The sequence below is a fragment of the Coregonus lavaretus genome, assembly GCF_964263955.1.
Source record: "Coregonus lavaretus genome assembly, chromosome: 18".
Classification (NCBI taxonomy): Eukaryota; Metazoa; Chordata; class Actinopteri; order Salmoniformes; family Salmonidae; genus Coregonus; species Coregonus lavaretus.
The window spans coordinates 29,986,869-30,010,907 of record NC_140005.1 but is presented as its reverse complement, the minus strand read 5'-3'; the positions used below and the strand labels follow the sequence as shown (position 1 = coordinate 30,010,907).

The 24,039-nt window shown below is 41.9% G+C and overlaps 1 protein-coding gene across 1 annotated transcript in view; it reads right to left on the bottom strand.

Annotated features, from left to right (window-relative positions):
* LOC311145389 (sprouty-related, EVH1 domain-containing protein 1-like) overlaps positions 1–24,039 on the bottom strand; it is a gene marked incomplete at its 3' end in the record, with an annotated part of 75,076 nt that overhangs the window by 32,536 nt on the left and 18,501 nt on the right. Inside the window, exon 2 of the mRNA XM_084181612.1 lies at positions 2,580–2,793. Within this exon, the coding sequence (XP_084037738.1) occupies positions 2,580–2,793 (214 nt within the window). The remainder of the gene's footprint in view (positions 1–2,579; positions 2,794–24,039) is intronic.

Genomic DNA, 24,039 nt, shown 5'->3' with positions numbered 1-24,039 from the left:
GAGAGAGCAGCTTACCACTTGTCACACCAGGCTTCTCTGAAGACTTGTATGATGTCACTTCCTCATAAATGATGTCCACAGGATCAAACCATTATTTAATTGTGAGTGGGGGTATTGTTGCGTTACGGGGTTGAAAGAAATACAAGGACAGGGGTAAAAGCCTGAATTTCTCAGAAAATAAAATGTCTTATGCTGAGAAAATGGATTATGCATAATAAGGGGGCATATACAATTAATTTAACAAAAAAAAGCATTATTATTTAACACTGTGTACTCAAAATGAGTCACGCCATTTGCATGATGGTCAATAGGGACAGGCGAAATTCTTAATACTCCTAAGAAAAGCAAACATATAAGTATTGAAATTCATCTCTGTTTAAAATCATATTCTCTACTCCATATTAAAAACATGTAAAACTTTGAAATGTTGTAATTTAAGTGTAGTTTGATAAATGTTCTGACAAGTTATAACACTAGTACATCTTGGGACACTGACAATACTGAAATGTCACCGAATCTGTAGAATGACCCGTATATGACATGAGTTTTAAAATCTTGGAAATGTGAAGTGCACATTTGGACTCGTGGGTGTTTGGCTTGCTCATATGACATCAAAGCGGTATTTATTATAATCCTCAACAATAAGTCTCATCTTTCAAAATACATAGAGTCCTCTTAATTTACAGTATTTCCCTTACTCAGACAAAAAAATTGCAAAAGTTGCCCAATTACAGGGAGGAAAAGTGACAACTTCTTGTCGTGCGTGGTGCTCAAGTTCAGTACGGCTGTCAGTCAAAACCCATACAGCACTGAGAAGCATATCATGTTACTGTACAGCCAATATGTTCTAATTTAGGCACGTATTAGCACCCAAATCTGCCATTTTCAACCCGTATATGGGTACGAATGTAAAGAGTTAAAGAGAGAGAGCTGTTATAATCTGAGAGCTGGTAATTCAGCAACCAATTAAAACTGTGCTCTTTAACCAGACACACAGACAGACACACAGACAGACAGACAGACACAGAGAGAGAGAGAGAGAGAGAGAGAGAGAGAGAGAGAGAGAGAGAGAGAGAGAGAGAGAGAGAGAGAGAGAGAGAGAGAGAGAGAGAGAGAGAGAGAGAGAGAGAGAGTGAGAGTGAGAGAGAGAGAGAGAGAGAGAGATCAGAGAGAGGAGGCCCATTGGTGGCTATATCAGGAGCCAGCTGACTCATCAGTACACTCTGTGCCGCATCATTGCGCTGATAGCCAGATCCCCCTCCAACATTGCAGTCACCACCTCTTCTCCCTCTTTCCCTTTCTCTCACTCACTCTCTCTTTCCATCAAATTTTTAGTCGCACTCTATCTCTTGTAATTTGACTGGCCATTTCGCTCTCTCATCCTTCTCTTTTTCCTCCTCTCCATCTCTTTCACTGCTCCCTTCTTTCTCTTGTTCCCTGGCTCTGTCTCCAACTCTTCCCATGTTCCCATTTTTCACACTCTTCCTTCCCTCTATGTGTTTCTCTGTGCCCCTCTCTGGTGCCTCTCTCTCTCTGGTGTCCTCAATCTGCTGGTGGCAAAGTGGGTAATGCCAGCTGACACCCTGGCACTGGGTGGCATCCCCCAAACAGCCTACATATGGTGGGGTGTTTGTTGTGGTTGCTGGGGAAGCCATGTTTTACTACATGAGCCACCCACACATCTGAACTGAAGACGTGCTGTAGGTCTGACTGTACAACACTCCGAGAGCACGCCCTGTCCCACTGCGTAAACACACGGTGTGGGAACTATGAGTGTCAGTCTGAGGCGGAAGGATTGTCTCTAGTAAAACGGCGGTTTGGACCTCCCGCTTTAACAAGCCACTGGGATGGGTGACATCACCAGAATCATGCTCCATGTAGCACAGTGGCCCAGGCTCAGAATAGACAGTTACACTAAAAGGGAGCCACTTATCCACAACACTGAATGAATACAGTCATCTCTTAATTCTTGTCAAGGGAAATATGTTTGTTTAACATGAAAAAAGAGACAAGAAGGGTATCATAGTTTTAGGACAAGAGCATAGGAATATATATGAATAGAAGCAGTGCTACGACTATCCATTCATTTCTTTCCTTCATTCCCTTCCTTTTCCCTCCGATATCATTTTTAGTTTCACATCCTACATCCCTCATTCTCTTCTCTCTGATGATGTCAGCATGCATCACACACTCACTCAGCCCCACTCCTATTTACAGATACCTGCCTTGCGCAACAGGAGGAAAGCCAAACAACCGCTTCCTCTCTCTGTGTGTGTGTGTGTGCTGATGGTGATCTCATCCCCCGACCCCCTCAGTGGTTGTTGCGTCACAGGCTGAGTTGGTGCATAGTACATAACGAACATACTTGCACTCCATTGTGAGCGATGAGTGTGTGAGGTCCTCAGAGCGAGTGAGAGTTGCAAGGCGAGGAGTGTGAGGTGTGTAAGGCTTGTATAAAGAGTGTGTGACTCCTTGAGTGGAAGGTTTGTATAGTATTATAAGATTCGTAAACTATGTCATATAGCTTAATAGGGAGAATTGTGCTTGATGTGTGTGTAGAAAGGCAGTTAGACCCTTACCGATTTGTCTTTGAGCCGCTCCCCCTTGATGAGGAAGTCTGCTGTGGGGTTGGTGGATGTGGTGTTTGGGTCTGTGGTGCTGCTGTTGCTGTCCGGCATCTGGCTGACTTTGTAGACGGTAACGCAGCTGAGGCCCCCGCCCCCCAGAGGCAGCCACCCACCGCTGGAGTCATCCCGAGTCATGACCACTGCTCTCACACGCGCATAACTGTCACTGCAGAGAGAGAGACATAGTTAGGGTGGGACTGCAAAACCGATAATTTAACAACACAACCATGTTGCCTCACGAGTACAGGGCTACCATTGCACACAGACAGAACATGGTTAGGCATAATGACTGCAACCCATTACACGACCACTGCTTGAACACATGCATAACTTGTCACGAAAAGGATAGAACACACACTTTATAACCGACCGTAATGTGACTCTCTCACAACTGTCAGTAAGTGAGAGAGGGAGAGAAAGAGAGAGAACCAGAGAGAGGAAGACAGAAAGAGAGTTGGAGGTGTCAGAGATAGACAAAATCATTAGAGTAGACAGGTCATAAAAGACAACGGCAGGAGCACCTGAGAACACAACACACCCCAAAAACAACAGGATATTAAACCCTTGAATAACCATTTACAACCTCTGTATCCCATGGGCTTCACTGACTGATGATTTAGACAGGACTTATCCTACTGGTTAGAGTTGAACAATGATAATAGCCAAGGATACCCAACCACAATCAATAGCCTGGACAGAAGCATTACATACAAAGCTGGTAGAGAGTCTATAAAGATACCAACTGAAAACTCAATCCCAGGTTACCATAAACTAAAACGCACCATGGCTATAACTAACTAGCACCACATTAAAAAGGCCAACACATATGAGAGGCAGAAAGTCAGTCTTTTGTGTGTGGTATGTATGTGTGTGTGGGGGTGGGTCAGTCGGTACATATGATGTGTCCCGCCTCTTTCAGGTTAAACAATGGGTGAGTGACCACGTGGCCAGGCTACAGTACCAGGCTCAGGCTGTGGCCTCACCTTTCCCCTACAGCAGGCCAGGCAGGTAGCTAGGGACTGTACGGTTACTGTAGTGTAGTAAATGTATCCAGCCCTCTCCCTGTGCTCTGCACTGGCTGCAGTCTGATGGCTCTCTGATTAGATAAGAACATTCCACTGGGCCACCGGAAACGACAAAGGTCAAAGTGTGCTGAGGGTAGCACTTTACAGATCCTACTAGTAACATATTAAAGGCTGGGAGGAAGAGAGAAAGGAGGGAGTTTGACCGCGAGACGTCTTTCTCTGTGGCACGTCGCACCCTCACAGGGGTTTGAGTTTATTAACCGATTGATGACGCGGCCAGTATGGAGGACCAAACCTGCCATAATTAGAAATAAACAAATAAATAATTAAAATGCACACATAAATAGAGCAACGAAATACAAAAATACTGACCAAAATTAATTAATTTCTCTCTACATATCTGTATGTATTCAATTATTTATCTAATTATTTACACTTTTCATTTATATATTTGTTCATTTATTCATTTCTGTATTTCCTCCTCCAATATGATGAGGGGGTGTAAAATGTCTGTGGGTGGTATCTAACACACCATTGGTTGTCACGGCTTGTTGCTCGATTGCTTTTGCATGGCTCTGATGGTCCAAAAAGTAAAACTACATATACTTGAGAGACCAACCAGTAGATAGCTACAGGAGCCCAGTTCTTCTGGCATGTAGTATGGCTGCAATCAGACAAGCGGTAGCCAGAGACTTGGCGGTGCTGGCTAACGCTGCTGAAAACGTTGCCTCTCCAGAAAATGTGGGTCAGCTAGCTGCTACAACAGACACAGATGTGAACCCGTTAGTTCTTAACAATTTGGAGGAAGTTGCCCAATGACTTCAGGTGATAACAGAGAGTCCTGGCATGAGCAGATGACCATAGACAAATCGGCCTTTGGGCCACCATAATCACACCGTTTTTCAACTGGTCGTTCAGTAGAGTACCGTTTCAGTTTAATTAAACATTTAACCCTGTTCTGTCGTACTGAACACAACCCAGGCAAATGCAATCGAGCAACAATGGTGTGTTTGATAAAACCCACATACAATATATATACAAAAGTATGTGGACACCCCTTCAAATCAGTAGATTCGGCTATTTCAGCCACACCCGTTGCTGACAGGTGTATAAAAGTAAGCACACAGCCATGCGATCTCTAGAGACAAACATTGGCAGTAGAATGGCCTTACTGAAGAGCTCAGTGACTTTCAACGTGGCACCGTCATATGATGCCACCTTTCCAACAAATCAAATCACTTTTTATTGGCCACATGCACCGAATACAACAGGTGCAGACATTACAGTGAAATGCTTACTACAGCCCTTAACCAACAGTGCATTTATTTTTAATAAAAAAGTAGAATAAAACAACAAAAAAAGAGCAGAAGTAAAATAAAATAACAGTAGGGAGGCTATATATAAAGGGGGGTACCGGTGCAGAGTCAATGTGCGGGGGCACCAGCTAGTTGAGGTAGTTGAAGTAATATGTACATGTGGGTAGAGTTAAAGTGACTATGCATAAATAATTAACAGAGTAGCAGCAGCGTAAAAAGATGGGGTGGGGGGGCAGTGCAAATAGTCCAGGTAGCCATGATTAGCTGTTCAGGAGTCTTATGGCTTGGGGGTAGAAGCTGTTGAGAAGTCTTTTGGACATAGACTTGGCACTCCGGTACCAAGTCAGTTTGTAAAATGTCTGCCCTGCTAGAGCTTCCCCGGTCAACTGTAAGTGCTGTTATTGTGAAGAGGAAACGTCTAGGAGCAACAACGGCTCAGCCGCGAAGTGGTAGTCCACACAAGCTCACAGAACGGGATCAACAAGTGTTGAAGCACGTAAAAATGGTCTATTCTCAGTTGCAACACTCACTACCGAGTTCCAAACTGCCTCTTGAAGCAACTTCAGCACAAAAACTGTTTGCCGGGATCATCAGCAAGCTTTTATTTCAAATTATGGCAGGTTTGATCATCCATAGGCCAGCACCACTGGGTTCAGTTGCCAACGTGTATTTACACCCTCCTGTTTATTGGGATCAATTGTAGTAGTCAGTGAGCTAGGGATGAGACAGGAAATGCCAAATGACGCTTGATGACTGAACATTTACAAATGTCTACAAAGAGATTGCCTATTCAAGTGATGTCAAATAGGCTGATGGTTTCCGTCACAAGACAGTTCCTGTCAGAGTTCCGTTTTCTCCAGTCATACCAGTGTAAAGTCTCTCCACTGCAGCAACAACTCAAAACAGGTGCCCTTTGCTCTGCATCCACGCTCTTGGCAAACCTTTATGCCAAGGTTATTAGTTATCAACTAATCCATTTCAGCCATCGAGCTTAAACATATTTTTTTCTCGCATCCAAACTTACGCAGGCCTACATACAAATGCTAGTCAGCCCTGGTAATAGTTGACCAAAGTTCCTTCCAGGATCGATGACCAAATGTAATAACTCCAACTCCAACAAAACAGGAAAGTTGGTTTAAGCACAGGAAAGTTGGTTTAAGCACAGGAAAGTTGGTTTAAGCAGCCTTAAAGCCAGTCAATTCTGGTCTCGTGGGGGTGGAAGGAGGGATGAGGGGTGAGGGGTGGGAGGAGGGATAAGGGGTGAGGGGTGGGGGGAGGCCTACTGCATTACACCCATTGTGCACATAATGTCATAACACACTCCTGGTAATGCTAATCAAAAGTAGCCTTCCTTCCTAGGAAGATGGATTCATACAAACATTAGGGATTGAAACACAAACAGGAGAGATTTGATCTAAGATTTTTCCTGTAGGAGCATTTGGCTTGAAGAGATAATTCTCTTTACATTCTCCTGCTCGGAGGGGGGCAAATCTAGGGGTAGTGTCGTACACTTCCTACGGAGGCGGTGTACGTGACGTGAGATATAAATCAAGATTTGCATCTTTATAATACAGTAATATGTGCATACCAGTGTTTCCATTAGCTGGTAATACAATTGCACACAGCCAATTTTCCGGGAGAAAAAACACGATATAATGCACTTTAGCCTATTCATTGATTTAAATACATGTCGATGTAGCGCGAGAGCTGCTGATACAGCTCAAACAGCTGTTTGTTCTGCTGGAATAAAAAGTGCTTTAATAAGCCCAATCATTGAGCAAAGCTATTCTAAAGCAATTGTGTAAAAATAAAATAAAATAAAATAAAAATGGCCACGATTAAAAGGAGGTACTATTTTTATTTTTCAACTGGTAATTGAAGCTCGCTTCCCATTCGCCATTCAAGTGCATAGGCAACTAGGCAGGCTTCAGCGTGTCACACAACACTTTGCAATGAGCTGGAGGCAGTATGCATTTTGAAAACATATACTTAATTGTTTGAAACCTGAACGTTTTACTACATTTTATGTACCTTGCTTCAAAGTAGCCAAGCCAAAATCTAACCAAACGTGCAGGCAATTGTTTTCTAAAGATATTGAAACAAGTAGCCTTTTTCTCTCATTCTATTGGTTTTAAAATCTACTTTTTCTTCCCAATGTCCAGTAGCCAACGCACAATCCTAGTCATATTAGCAACCCATGCTAGTTGTTGCCTAGATATCCCCTATTCCAACATTTCTAACGGATATTTTCATCTCTGGTTACATGAAACTGCTCACAATAGTGTTTTCCCACTAATTGCATTATCGAACGAACATTCGCACGTAGCTTACTGCCTTGTGCACATTGCTGTGCTTATAATGTGAAGAAATAATAGTTTATCAACATTTTAAGTTAAAATGTTAAGTTGCATGAGCGTCATTGCTTTTTAAACATGTGGGGACTTAGCCTAGGCCTACTGGTTGTATGAATTTGGGATCTATCGTCCCACAACTGTCCCAGAGTCTGTTTGGAATAGCTTATTTATTTATCGCACAGAACGACAAGCTGACCAATAGAATAGGTAGACTTTTCTACTATGGGGGACAGTAGATTGAAATAGGCTAGTGATTTTGCTGTTTGTTACTCGTCTTGTTGGCTGAGGATAAGTAAATGTGGACGGTTATTCTAACATAGGTGGCCCATGGGTTCAAGTTTAGGGGATGCTAATTTTCACCATAAAAATGCACCTTTATAATGAAGCATTCCATGCATCCTCGCATTTGCAGACTTATCTAAGATAGCCTACTATTTCTAATGTGATGATTAGATTGAATAGTCATAATTTAGGCTAATAACATAACTCAATCACTGTTCGCAAAAAAATACTGTTCAATGAAGCGCGTAGTGGCATAGAGTAGCCTATTGCCTATATTAGATAGCCTACATTTTGTCTTTGCACAGGAAAATGTTGGCCTTCCATAAACACATTTCATGCAATTCTACTACACTTTATATGACTGGAGACATCAGCAGAATATTTTTTTATATGACAAATTACAGGGTAGCCTACTCCGCTGACACTGACAAACAGATCAATAAAAACGACATTGTCTGATCCATATTTTAGGCCTACGAAAATGGGGAGACAAATACAATATGACATCCATCTAACCTGGAGAAGGAAATTATTGTCCAAAAACAAACAAATGTGAGACTGACCCAACGATAAAGACAGTGAATATGCACACTCACCAGGGATACGGCCGATGTTCTCCGCAAATAAGCTACTTTTCGCTCAATTAAGTTGACAATTTTTTATAACAAAAAGACAGATGAGTCTTTTCATTATTTTTTTTACAGCAATTGCCATTTCGTTCTCCAAACTGTTTATCAGTGATTGTATTTTTTAAATTTGCGATATGCCTGGCTGGGTGTCTGCTTTTCACTGACAGTCGCAACTCAACAATAATCTGTTTGGTATTTGCCGAGCGCTCTGCCCAAATTGCGGGCCCGTCCAACTGTAGGCTATGAAATTTAAAAAACAATCCACATCTAATGATCCTCTGTGGCCAAATCATGCTTTCTGGTGTAGTAGCCTATTTTTTAATTGTTTTATATAGTCTATATAATTTTGGCAATTTAATTCAATTTACTTTAGGGAAAGCTTCCCCTAGCCTTATGGACACGTCGCCTATGTATTCTAACATCTTCAAATTGCTCATCGTAATTCGGTAATAATGACGCACGCCGTTGCATGTTCTGCTAAGATTAATTACCATAAACTAAATTTGATTTCTGGCATTCTGAGCACCGCGGGTGGCTGCCCTAATCGGGTTGTGCAAGCAATGCATATGGATCCGGTAAATTTTTTATCGTCCGAGCTCTAGTATGTAGTGTAGAAGTGTCCCACACTACCTACAGAGGTGGCTTGAGAGAGAGATTTGAAGCTAGATCCATCTCATAACAGTGGGCTGTGTTGACCTCCTGACAGTGCAGGCAGACAGGGTGTTTACGATGATTTGCATTTGGCAACTCTCTCTCTCGCATCCTGTCCCCAGTCTCTGTCATCCTGTCTCGTCTCTCTCTCTCGCATCCTGTCCCCAGTCTCTCTCTCGCATCCTGTCCCCAGTCTCGCTCTCTCTCGCATCCTGTCCCCAGTCTCGCTCTCTCTCGCATCCTGTCCCCAGTCTCGCTCTCTCTCTCGCATCCTGTCCCCAGTCTCGCTCTCTCTCGCATCCTGTCCCCAGTCTCGCTCTCTCTCTCGCATCCTGTCCCCAGTCTCGCATCCTGTCCCCAGTCTCGCTCTCTCTTGCATCCTGTCCCCAGTCTCGCTCTCTCTCGCATCCTGTCCCTAGTCTCTCTCTCTCTCTCTCTCTCTCGCATCCTGTCCCCAGTCTCTCTCTCTCGCATCCTGTCCCCAGTCTCTCTCTCGCATCCTGTCCCCAGCCTCTCCCTCATCCTGTCCCCAGTCTCTCCCTCATCCTGTCCCCAGTCTCATCCTGTCCCTCTCTCTCACTGACAGAGAGGAAGTATGTGTGTGTGTGTCTGATCAAACAAGTAATGTAGCCTTTACAACACTATTTGAACTCAAAACCCTGTTCAAACCACTGACCAGGATTGCTGAATAAGTCATACCGCATTCTTCCAGCCAAAAAGCATGGTTAAATTGTAATGCAGATTAGTTTTCCTTTGTTTCACATCGTAAAAGTTGTTTTATTGAGGACATGAAACCAAACCTAGGCTAACATGAATTTGTGACTTGTTTCAGGAAACTAGGTGTATGTCGCACGTAACTACTTTACATGTTTTTTAAATGTCTTTTTAATCAACATTTCTTTTTTGCAGAAATGCCTTCTGGAACATGTGAACTTTCATGTGCCTTATTAAACTTATATGCCATCTGTAAAAATGAATAAAATTGTTAAATTAAGATCCTAGTTGGTTTAGCCACAGAAACAGACAGGAACCTTCCCGCTAGCCATGATTGGCTGAGATAATGAATGGGCAGAGAGATGAGTTCGGATTGGTCTGCCATGTAGCACATTTTTACATTTTAGTCATTTAGCAGACGCTTTTATCCAGAGCGACTTACAGTTAGTGAGTGCATACATTTTTTTCATAGCACCTTCTGTTTATAACATGATCTGCTCTGTACGTGTAGATAATCCTTTCTACAGCAGCCTTTTTGATCGATATCATGCAGAACTGCAAAAGTGTTTCTCCGGATTACATCTTCAAACTAAACGCAACTATGGCATCCGTGACAGAGAGGGAGAAAGATCGGATGACATTGGCATTGCACACGGTCAGTGTGAACGAGACTGACTTGACACAATGGGCCAAGCAAGCTGTACAAACAAAACGGAAACGACACAGGACGTCTTATTTAACGAAAGGGGTTGCAGTCTGCCGTGAAGCATTCATCCATGTATACGGGTAAGAGTCTAGCTACATTTTCAGATATTATACATTTCAAATTTTGACAATCGGTGTGTGTTGCTAGTTCTCCATGGATTGGGATTATGGTTCATTGTCTGAACAAAAGACTCAAATTTAAAGTGTACTGTTAGCTAGCTAGCTAATGTTAGCTGGCTGGCTTACTAGCTAATGTTACGTGTATGATCTGTGTAGTAAGAAAAATGTATGCACTCACTAACTGTAAGTCGCTCTGGATAAGAGCGTCTGCTAAATGACTAAAATGTAAAATGTAGTAACATTATTCGTATCTCAGAAATCCATTTGCATTGCTAGTTATAGCCTAATGTTAGCTAGCTAACTAACATTCAACCTAGTTGGGTAGCTTTAGCTAGCTATGACAATCGGTTTGTATTGCTAGTACTCTATGGGTTGGGATTATGGTTAATTGTTTAGCTAGCTAGATACCTACATGTCTAAACAAAAGACTCCACTTCGCCAGATGATTACATAACCCATCAAGTTAGCCAGGTGTGTCTGGTGGTGATTACGGCCATTGATTGTATAATAATGCTATATTGATCCCCGGGACCACCCATACACAAAAATGTATGCACGCATGACTGTAAGTCGCTTTGGATAAAAGCGTCTGCTAAATGGCATTTTATATTATTATTATATATTTGTAACTGGAATTTGTCTTTCAGCATCAGTAGAACACGCCTGACTCTCCTCCACCAGTCATACAAGGAGAATGGTCTAATGCCTCCCATCAAGAGAGCCGGCCCAAGCAAGCACAGGTTACACCTGAAGCATGAGGACTTGCAGAGAGTTGTGAACTTCATCAACAACTATGCAGAGGATAATGCAATAGTATTACCAGGACACCACCCAGGACACATACCCTTTGGTGGAAAGCTGCTACTATCTCATGTGACAAAAGCAGCGGTGTGGCGTCTCCACAAGGGATCGGTGACAACACTTGGTTTGTAAAGCATAAACACATCTTTTGACTATTATTTTACCTCCAACATGATCGGCACTACTTTTATTGATCTCAAATTATTTGTGTATTTTTCAGGGGTATGTGTAGTCACGCTGTCTTCCTTCAGGAATCTGTGAAGAGATTGCTGGTGTGGTGACGGACAGCACTGTGACAGGGGTCAACATCCGACAGCTGGTTGGACTGGAGGATGGTATGGTGCTGGTGGAAAGCTATGGCTGGCAACAACACCTGACTCCGTACTTCAGGCCGTTGCCACAGAACAAGCAGTACCAGCACTTCACCTGAATATCATTTTCATTGCATTGTATGAGGTTATTCTTATTATCTAAACTAGGGAGGTCAATTGATGTTATGCAAGGTTGTAATGTCTTCTATATTTTTTGTATATTTTCCTGTTTTACAGCTTCGACGCTCTGGAGCCTGGTGTTGTTGTCGCCAAGGAGCGTTTGCACTCAGTGGGGACCAGGTTTCAGCTGCTGCGCAACGCTGATGTCCTTCCTCCCATAGATGGTCTGTATGTACAAGCACCACCTGGACTAGACACAACTAGACAAGTGTATATTTTTGAGAAGATCAGGGAGTTTTGCGACGAAGAGGCAATGGACATCACATGCCCTGCACCAAAGTCAAGGGCAGGACAGAAAGAGGCTCTCCGAATATAGATTCCCTTGTTCATGTGTGGTGCAGACAGACGGGTTCATCACTGGGGGCGAGTTCCCAGTCATCCGGACTATCTGCAGTGCCTCTATGCACATTCACATGACTCTCTCCTAACACACACGTCATGCGTTGCTGCTACAATTTTTTTTTTTATCCTGCTGCTCAGCCACTTTACCCCTTATTGTATGCATATATAGTAACTACCTCATCACCAGTATCACTGATATCGTTATTGATATTGTTCTTGTACATACTGTATATTATTTTGTTCTTTCTTTACTGACATTGATACTTGTATTATTTATATTGACACTTCCTATTTTTGATATTGCTAGTAACCATTTCACTGTACCGTTTACACCTTCTGTAGAGACCCATCCACTTAGCAAGATGTGGCTGGGGGTTATAGCATTTATTTCACATGACCCATCAATTCAAGTGTGTCTGGGTAAGTGTAATCGAATATCTATAAAATATTTTTATCTGGACACTTTCTGTTTTTGATATTGCTACTATGCAAATATGCAAGTAACCATTCCACTGTACCGTTTACACTTTCTGTATCCTGAGCATGTGACAAATAAACGTTGATTATATTTGATATAGTGTGTGTTTACCAGAGACGGTAATGTGAAGAACAACATGACCTGCACCAAAGTTGTATTAGGATATAGGCCAAGGACTAGATACAGTGTATTTTTACCTGGAGTTTTTCCTTTTTGTAGGCTACTTTTACCACTTTCAGTCTTGAAATCTTCGGTTGTTTACTACACTTTTCACTCTGTTTAGCACATGACTTCACATGTGAATCCTTAAAGAGATGGGTGGGGCTAAGGCTTAAGACGGTGTGAATGATGCTGAATGGGTGTAGACAGAGCTCTCTAGTAGGTGTTCCATTTTCTCAAAAGTGGGGTTACAAGTTAATCAACTATCAAAGCAGAATTACTTTCCCATTGTTCCTCAACTGCAGTTTATGATATACCATTTTGTAGCTCTGAGTCTACTTTTATCCAATGTAAAAAACACAAATTCAAATTTTGCTACATAAGACCGAATCGGGGTGGTCAGTCACATTTTTGCAGCTCACAAAGAAATACCTTTTGAGTTACGCCAGAAATCTGGTAACTCGATTTCATTGAATAAGGCAGACGGTTTCATAAACAGAAGAACTTCCATATTTCTGTGGAAGTATCACATTCAGGTGCTACACTTACACTCGCTCTGCCCTTCAACAGCTTACCAAAGGGTCGTTCCATTTGATTTCAATCACTTTTTGACCGCACCCCTTTTGATTTGAATGAAACTTGCCATACATATTTGCCCATGGTAGAAGTAGCCAGAAAGTTACTTTTTGGACCTTAATGCCAAAACATTTTAGGAGATAGAGTTTCCAAAATATCATATCACAATATTTTTCAAATTTTTGACGGTATGACAATACTTTATGTTTTTGAATAATATAAGTTCAAAATGTGCTTTATGAGTAGTGCGTGAGCCTAGGGTGGCAACAAAGTGATTTCAATGGGTCTTTCTCCAGTCTGATTGTTTTATACTGTTCAATTCAACTTTAACCCAAAATAATTTCCTGCATTTTCATCAATTTCTGCATTTCCTGCACTCATTTGAGATCATTTACACACTGCCACGTAGGGCTTCACGATATGGGCAAATAATCTAGGCCTTATTTTTAACCAAATGTTGACTTGCCAATTAGATCAAAACAGTTTGGTGAACTGTTGGAATAATGGAAATAGAATGTTTATTCGAATTCTATTCATAGGTTGCACCTCCGTCACTCGGCCGCGTCATGCCATTGTTATGAACGTTCTCAAGCCGCCCTCTACCGGCGGCGCAATAGCGGTGCCCTAAAGTCGTGAAAAGCCCAGTCATTCTGGATGGAGGCTAATGACTGTTTATTGTAAATTACACTATAGTGCCTGGAAATACGATAACATTGTTAAAGTAGTCAAATGTTAGTAGTAAACAACTTTGCCAGCATTATCATGATGTCAAATTTACTTTAGACAGATGGCAATGTTGTCATTAGCTAGCAAAGTTAGTCAAAAATAGCTAGCAATGCTAACGTTAGCCAGCTAAAATCAGGTAACCACCCCTCAATCTTAGCTAACGTTATACTGCAGCTAAAGTCAATCTGGCGACATCAAAATGACAAAACGGTTTTCCTACAAATGATTTGCCTCCTTTTGAAACGAACGTTCAAAACAATATTGTGACAAAACATGCAACCCATGAATAGTTAGAATATAAATAATAGTGGTCACTTTGAATATAGTGTTCTTTGACATGACAACGAATGAAAATGCCAGGGAGGAGTCATTGTGACAGGTTAGGAACCAAAGTGTTGGTCAGCGTTTCCTAGGGGACCCTATAATCTTTGGCTACATTTAATGTTTCTTCATGTAGCCAACATATTCATGCTTCGCCTATTCCTATTTGATTTAGAAGATACTGTTGCACAAACAACATGCTTATTTAGGCCACCACCATCACTGGTATCAGGCTGTATTAGCTAGCTACGTTTGTTTTGACTCAGTATATTTATTAGCTAGCTAGCCAACTAACTACCCATTAGCATTAGCGGCTAACACGATTTAGCTAAAACTTGCTAAGAAAAGACAAAAACTAGCTGCATGCAGATGTAAGAAACACAAACTAATAGTGTAATTATATTAAGAAGCAAAGTGGAAACAGCATCGTTGTCATCAACATTGTTGCATGTGCTGCATTGACCATGCAGACAGAACGCAAATGTCTCGTAGTCAAGCAAGAACAAATGCACTCCTTGAGTGACAGGGAGCGGGGCTAGGTCTGTGTGGAAAGCAGCATGTAGAGAGAGAGAGTGCAGAGAGGAATTATTATAAAAATGTACGATACACATGGCATATCACATTTAATAAACCAAACATTCAAATACTGTTACAGAATTTCAAGTAAAAACCCAAACCGGTATGTGCATCAATACCGGTATATAGTCTAATACGTTACACCGCCCAGCCCTAAGATAATGTACAACACCTGACTCCGTACTTCATACCCCACCCTACCATGAGACATCCATGTCTTCATCACTAGAAAAGATAAACGGTTGAAAATGATATAATTTAAAAGCTTACAAACAGGGTTGTCAAACTATTTAACAATTCCTTGAAAAAATGTTGTTTTTTAACCTTTAACGTCAATTCTCTAAAAACTTGTTTTCAACATGTTGTAAGTTAGACCCTATTTGACATCTGAGGTGTTTGTGTTGTGCCTGCCATCAGTTGAGACACAACATACTCTTGAATGCAGGGTGGGTGTCATTTCAATCATTTAAATACAATGGACATACAGTGCATTCGGAAAGTATTCAGACCCCTACATTTTTCCACGTTGTTACGTTACAGCCATATTCTAAAATTGTTTAAATACATTTTTCCTCATCAATCTACACACAATACCCCATAATGACAAAGCAAAAACAGTTTTTTTGAAATCTTTGCAAATGCATTAAAAATAAAAACCAGAAATACCTTATTTACATAAGTATTCAGACACTTTGCTATGAGACTCAAAATTGAGCTCAGGTGCATCCTGTTTCCATTGATCATCCTTGAGATGTTTCTACAACTTGATTGGAGTCCACCTGGGGTAAATTCAATTGATTGGACATGATTTGGAAAGGCACACATCTGTCTATATAAAGGTCCCACAGTCGACATTGCATGTCAGAGCTGGCCACCCGGCCAGAGACCTGAAAAACACTCCCCACCCAACCTGACAGAGATTGAGAGGATCTGCAGAGAAGAATGGGAGAAACTCCCCAAATACAGGTGTGCCAAGCTTGTAGCATCACACCCAATAAGACTCAAGGCTGTAATCACTGTCAAAGGTGCTTCAACAAAGTACGGCGTAAAGGGTCTGAATACTTATGTAAATGTGATATTTAAGAATTTTTTTATATATACACACATTAGCAAAAATTTATAAAAACCTGTTTTTGCTTTGTCATTATGGGTATTGTGTGCAGATTGATGAGGGAAAATAATATATTTCATCAATTTTAGAACAAGGCTGTAATGTAACAAACTGTGGAAAAAGTCAAGGGGTCTGAATACTTTCCGAACGCACTGCATCTAGGCAAGTGGCTGAATTAACCCTTTGACATGTACCAACAAATGGGTGTGGTCATTCTACAGTGGTCCCTGCAGTGTACGCTCAAACCAGTGTGATTAGAATGCTTATTTAGAACTTCCAGTTCCGATTGCCGCAACAGTCAGCATTTGAGCTGGTCACCCTGTTTTTTCACAGAAACATTTTGCACAAACACAGTCCTTACAACGCTATGTCCTGAATGTGACCAGTTTCTTTTTGGATGCAATGTTCAGACATTCACAGAAGTAGCGACAGCATAACACAATCATCCAAACTGGAAAATGTAGGCTACATTAGTCCTAGCGCTAACTGAGGAAATATTGATGTAACACAAGCGGTCATATTTAGCTAACTCTCGGCTGACAGAAACCATAATATGAATTAGCTAATAGCAATTACTTTTTACAATTCATCACATCACGGGTGATCTCACCATTGATCGAAATAATTGAGTAAAACACTTTCTAGAAATCGAAAGTAATCCAACAATGGGTAGTTTGTGCGTGCCGCTATGTTTGTTTTTTCGCGTCAACAAATGATAAGGAGAAAACATGAGTTTGGTCTGTTTGTAGTATGCATGTTGAAGGGGGTGTGTCATTTATCATCATTCACTTCCCTTCATTCACCTCCGGAAGTTTACTCGAAAGATGAGTGAGCAATCCCTTCACCTCATTTTGTTATAAACATCATTGGTCTGACAGACGTTTACGTGACACCCAGAATGCATTGTATAATGTCAACAAACATGGCACCACACATAGCTGGCAAATAGCTTTGATAGGAATGCACATGTCAAAAGTTATTATTTGTAAGGAAAACAACAATGAAGGCAATAGAGTGCCAGCCAGAAAATGTGCAAAACTGCGCAAATGTCTGCATACTTGATCTGGGGAAACACTGGGGAAGTGCTTGGGCTCTCAATGAAGAGAGAAGTTTGTCCAGCTCAGTAAAGCCTCAAACATAATATTGTCCACAACATTGAAATGGGCTACATCTATGTGAATGAATGAGGCGGAACACACCTCAATTCAAACTGTTGTTAGAAAATAAAACTTGTTAGAGAATCATTTGAAATTGACAAGTTGAAACATAGCCTATAGATAATTAGCAGGTAGCGTGTCTTGGTTTGAGGGCAGCGCGGGTTAACTTTTCTGTTGCGTAACAATCCCATTTTGAAATAGCGAGTGCATTCTGACATCACGCGCATTAAAAAACTCACGCTGGGGCGACCGTTAGAGGTATTTGGAACTCAGGCGTTAAAAGGTTAATAAGGTGATGGGGAATCATGTAGTGTTCGCTTTCTGCCGTGTTTGAGAAGGCCAAGACCTTTGGATGAGTTATCTGTACAGCTGTCACTGTACAGCTGTCAGCTGTTTTTCTCCTCCTCCTTCTCGGCCTGTCTGCTCCTCCCCCTCTTCTCCGAGCAGAGCAGGCAGGCCCATTGCCCTAGCGACTCCAGACTCCACACAGACACAGCATGTACACATGCTGCTTCAGAGCCAGTACTGTTCTTCCTTCAGACGAGCATGGGGCAAAACTTTGTTTATTTGCACAATGTCTCTCATTCACAATCGCTTGTAAAATGTCCATACTATGACATTCGTAGCTCCTACCTAGATATGTATAACTTTATGCGCTGGTTTGCCTGTCTTTGCAATTTGTTTATTTTCGTTTGCGCTCGTTAGCATATTTAGCTAGCGGCCTCCATGGAAATGTGCTATTACTTGTGCTAATTTTGTTAGCATTCTGGTAATAGACGCCAATGGGCTTTTTTGTTTTGAGAGAAGGAAGGTATTACGATATGAAAATCTGGATACCGCCCAACCCTACTTCAGACCACTGCAATTTAGCTGGTACATCATTGAAATGTACTTCCAATTACTACCACAAAGATGGCCGCCGGTCCACCTACCGTCGAAAGTCAACTTAAAAAAGGGGAATGTCTATTCTATTATATATATTTATATGACTTCAATAGGTTTCCTATGGAAGATTGACAGTATAATTTAAAACAGCTGATATCCCCATCCAAGACATTCACTTCCTTTCATTCCAATTCAATTCATATTTATCCTCTCATGCAACAACTCCTCCACCCCTCCTTTAAAAGAGAAACCCACAATCTGCTGAAAAGAGTGTCCTAAGCCTAGACACCAACTGCTCCAATGTCCTCTCTCCCTCTCCCTCTCTCTCAGAGCGGGACGGTCTGTGGAGACAAAGGTTGGGCTCCGTGCTCCTCGCTGGGTGCACACAGTCCACTGGACATACAATGAGAGCGGAAGCAGCTCAGCTGGCTCAGGCCCGCAAGGAGAGTGAGAGAGAGAAAAAGAGAGAGGAGCCCCCCATTCCAAATTTTCTGCTGGATGACTGACTTCATTTCCGACAAAAAGGAGAAGAACAAAACAGAGGGAGTGAGCGTGGGGTAGAACGAGGGTGTGGATAGGGAGAGAGTCGATAGCTCTCTTCCGGATTTAAAACCCCTCAAGTTCATCACCAAACTAGGACATGGGTCTCCTCCTCTTATGTGAGGGCATACACGTGCATTTCAGGATTATATAATCTTCCTCAATATAGGCTAGCCAAACAGGTTTGTGGAGCGAGGTCATTGAGAACGTTCCCTCAAACACCCCTCTCAATACAATACTCAATACTCCATTGTTTGGAAACTATGCATGTCAACAAAAAATGCATAACTTCAAAATATTTTGATCTCATGTACTGTAAGCAAGGCCTTACATCCATAGGTCAATTTATGAACTTGAGTGGTTACATTTCTTGAGTCTCTCAGCCAATGTTCCCTCTATCTTATTGCATTGACAGGCACAAGCGGTCGGGAGTGTTTCCACTAGGATTTTTTTTAGCAGTGGTGGCAAAGTTAGCGCAGGGGGGTGGTAGCCAATAGCACGGTTTTAGATTTGTTTTAAAGCTAATTTCCTGCAATTCTACACATTTTGCCATGGAGCTGAGAGAATATTTGCAGATTTGTGACTCAAACATAAAATCAATGGCATGACATTTTGGGAATTTTAGATTCGCCCTGACTGTCTAGTTTTTATTTTGGTGATAGTTAGTTCTCAAAGATGTTTTTATAAAAAAATATATATAAAATTGTTCCATTATATTTTCTACATACTTTATATTTGGTTTTAGTCATTTAAGTTTACACTGAAAACATTTTAAGTCTTTTTATTTTAAAAAAATTCAGTGGCGGCCACAATTTAGCAGCGGTGAGATCGAAGCGCAAAAGCCACATGTAGCCGCGTGTGCACACATTTGTTCATATTCTTTGCTAGTTAATGCGTCATTAGCCCAGTTATAGCTCATTTCTGGTCAGCAACGGGGGAGTGATTGCCTCCTACAAGAGCACAAAACGTGTACATTTCTAGCCATCTTTGAAAAGCGAGTCAGGTAAAGAGCTTTTTTATGTCTTAAAGGCAGTGTTGTATTTTGAGACGGGCTTGAATAAAGTAAAAAGCCAATAGGCAGAGGGTAACATACAGTTTTGTCTGATTCTTTGTTATAATCAGTCCCTCCAGGATTTGGCTGGGATTTTTTGAGATATTTGAGGCCAAAAATGCTTGATTTTGCTCCAGCAATTCTGACATTTTGCATGGCAATATGCAATGATTGTCAAATTTGTTGGGAAAATGCGCTGACAAGGGATTTTTCTTTTAACATGTGGCTTGATTTAACCATATGTGGTAAATGTTCAGTGATTTGTAGAAATTGCGAGCCCTCTTTTTGTACTGCGGTGATGGGTCCATTTTATGTGATATGTTGCTTTGATTTGCCTGTTTTATGTGGAAATAGTGAAGTGATTGGTGAAATTTGAAAGCCCTCACATAACATGCAGGGAATTGTTGATTTTGCTAAACAAATTGCGATCGCAGAATCCTGGAGGGACTGAATAATGGTATGGGAATAATAATGAATTTCATTTTGTAAAGTGGTTTCTTGCATCAAGCATCTCTCATCTTTATAGTAAAGTGGTGGGACTACCCTTTGGCTAAAAACTGAATTAAGGACTGTGTCTAACTGAGCAAGTAGACAACATACAGTATTACTGGAGAAGCAACAGCAAAATACTTCTAAATACCTCAACTATAGAACTGTCTAAATTACCTAATAAGCTTTGGTGAAATAAACAGAATGAAAGAAAGACTTTCAATCACATACAGTTTTATACCACAACTGTTTGCCTGTGATTTCATACCTATACCTCAACTTCCCCAAACTAGGCTATACATATACCATCCCAGTACAAGCCATCCAAACACACAGCCAGCACACAGCAGCACCAGCAACATGAAGGTCTGTAGGCTAGGGCTGTACTTGAGAGCAAGCACGTGCTGGCCAGGCCTGTGCCCAGAGGGCCTGGCTGCTTCAGTGTGTGGTGGAGAAGGGGGATCCTGGAACAGCAATTTCCTGGCCTGACAAAGTGTCCGTTTGTCTGTGGCCCCGGCCCGTGGCTCACAGAGCTCCAGCATGCCATCATGCTTTGCTTCTGCCTCAGCCCTCGGGCTTCCCAGCCCCTGAGGGGAGAGGAGGGGAAGGGGGGGGTGAAAGAAAGAAAGGAGAGGGGGAGTGGAGGAAGAGTGGGGGAGCAGGAGAGGGACGATGTGGCCTGAGCCCTGGGTGCTCGCCAAGTCACCCTCCCCTCCCACCTCTATCCATCACCCTCCCCGGCTGCCTCTCTCTACACAATGGCCGCTTCTCTGCTGAAATTTCACGTTATTGGATCCCGGGCCTGAAGTTTTGTACTCTCACAATGTCCAGGCAGTGGAGCATGCTGCAGGAGAGACACACTCTGCAAGCTAAAGGCTGAAAACCGTTCCTCTTTTCATTAGCATCAGAAAAGGGGAGAGACGTCCCTCCCCAAAGCTCCCCCTTTTCTACCTCCCTTGTGCCCAAACCGGAGGAAGGCCGTCAAGCCCCAGCAGTCCACTTTGGGTAAATTTTTTAAATAAAAACAATGAAATAATAATTTGCTAAATAAACACAAGCTACTTATCCCAATCGGATTCTATAGATTATCCTTCCGCAGAGTGGGAAAGGAACCGCTAGCAGGATTTTTTTTTTTGAAAAATAAAATGCTTTTCACTAACAGTGACTGAAATGTCTGGATACCTTCTTCCATGCAAGCTGAGCAACTGTTATTAAGGACAAATATATAATCACACACATCTTTATGCTTCCAAAAGACAAACATAGCCTGATGTTGACATTTTGTTTACAAATAGGCTACATAACAGGCATGCAGACCCAAAACAAAACACCAACACAACCCTTTGGATGCTGGACAGATTATGACAGAACTCCACCATGACCTTCTAAAGGGTTCTATGTAGCATTAATATCAAATAGGCCTACCCCCATCTATGTACAGCAAGTATCAGGTTAGTTAGCAATTAGTCTAGCTATCCTAAAAAAGGGTAATGAAAGAGAAATGTGTCCTTCTATCCACATCTTCTCTTAACATGGTAGCTAGCTACCTCAGCCTGGTGCTAGTGGTGACTCATCTCCATCACTACAACACTCAGCTTAGCAGATGCAGAAAAATGCAACATGCCTTCCGCAAAAGAGCAAATCTACCCATCAAGATGACTATAAATAGGCTAGAAGTGTAACAAGGAAAGAGAGACTGGTTGAGGGACAACCTTTGTTTAGCCCTAATCACAGAAAAACAGCTAAAGAATTAAAAAAGAAACTAGAGCGTCATGCCAAGCTACTCAGCCAACGTTTTTTGTAACATTGATTTTCTGCCTTGCGCCGACGTTAACCAACCTTTCATTGCAGGATTGGGACAGTAACCCCAACAACAATGTTCTGGGTACCCCAGCGCCGGGGTACCGTAATAAATCAAAAATACTCCCATATGTGTATCAAAAGCCCCACAACTATGTCAAACATCAATCAAAGCCCCACATATTGAGATGATCTTAATTCGAACAGCAAGCATTTGGAAAATTAAAACCTTGCGCTCACCATTACAAAAAAAAAGAGGAACCGCAAATCTGGACTGCTGCGGCGTCTCCGGGGCGGCTTTGATGTGAAAGTAGTCTCTGGAGACCCTGCTTCTAATCGTCATAGTTACTGCAGAAACTCTGACTCAAGACTGGGGACTGCTGGGAAAGAGTACCAGGACAAGGTTGAGAAGAAGCCATCATTACATGGAATCCACCATGCTGTAAAGAAGCCATCCACCATGGCTGTAAAATCACAGAAATTGAGCATTTAAACTATCTATGTTGAAAACTATCGCTGTAATCCAGACTGTTGTTGAAGCCATCACTACCTCAGCATACTGTAAAGGCATCATCACATTGTGGCGAGACATAAAGAAACCATCATAAACTAGCCTTCTGTACTGCCTCTTACAATCTAACACGCTGTAAAGACCGTTGGCAGTAAATTCATGATTCAGAAATCTGCTAAGTGGAGACAAATTCGTTGTTTTATTGAAAACGTATGGCCGAATTAGTTTTTTTTTTTTCAATTTTATTGGTTGCATATACATATTTAGCAGATATTATTGCTGGTGTAGCGAAATGCTTGTGTTCCTAGCTCCAACAGCGCAATAATATCTAACAATTCACAACATTACACACAAATCTAAAAGTAAAAAAATGGAATTTGGAAATATATAAATATTAGGACGAGCAATGTCGATGTCTGGAGTATATGTACAGTCGTGGTCAAAAGTTTTGAGAATGACACAAATATTAATTTTCACAAAGTCCGCTGCCTCAGTTTTTATGATGGCAATTTGCATATACTCCAGAATGTTATGAAAAGTGATCAGATGAATTGCAATTAATTGCAAAGTCCCTCTTTGCCATGAAAATGAACTTATTCCCCAAAAACACATTTCCACTGCATTTCAGCCCTGCCACAAAAGGACCAGCTGACATCATGTCAGTGATTCTCTCGTTAACACAGGTAAGAGTGTTGACGAGGACAAGGCTAGAGATCACTCTGTCATGCTGATTGAGTTAGAATAACAGACTGGAAGCTTTAGAAGGAGGGTGTGCTTGAAATCATTGTTCTTCCTCTGTTAACCATGGTTACCTGCAAGGAAACACGTGCCGTCATCATTGCTTTGCACAAAAAGGGCTTCACAGGCAAGGATATTGCTGCTAGTAAGATTGCACCTAAATCAACCATTTATCGGATCATCAAGAACTTCAAGGAGAGAGGGTCAATTGTTGTGAAGAAGGCTTCAGGGCGCCCAAGAAAGTCCAGCAAGCACCAAGACCGTCTCCTAAAGTTGATTCAGCTGCGGAATCGGGGCACCACCAGTGCAGAGTTTGCTCAGGAATGGCAGCAGGCAGCTGTGAGTGCATCTGCACGCACAGTGAGGCGAAGTCTTTTGGAGGATGGCCTGGTGTCAAGAAGGGCAGCAAAGAAGCCACTTCTCTCCAGGAAAAACATCAGGGACAGACTGATATTCTGCAAAAGGTACAGGGATTGGACTGCTGAGGACTGGGGTAAAGTCATTTTCTCTGATGAATCCCCTTTCCGATTGATTGGGGCATCCGGAAAAGAGCTTGTCCGGAGAAGACAAGGTGAGCGCTACCATCAGTCCTGTGTCATGCCAACAGTAAAGCATCCATCATGTGTGGGGTTGCTTCTCAGCCAAGGGAGTGGCCTCACTCACAATTTTGCCTAAGAACACAGCCATGAATAAAGAATGGTACCAACACATCCTCAGAGAGCAACTTCTCCCAACTTCTCCCAACCATCCTAACTGTAAGTCGCTCTGGATAAGAGCGTCTGCTAAATGACTAAAATGTAAAATGTAAATCCAAGAACAGTTTGGTGACGAACAACGACTTTTCCAGCATGATGGAGCACCTTG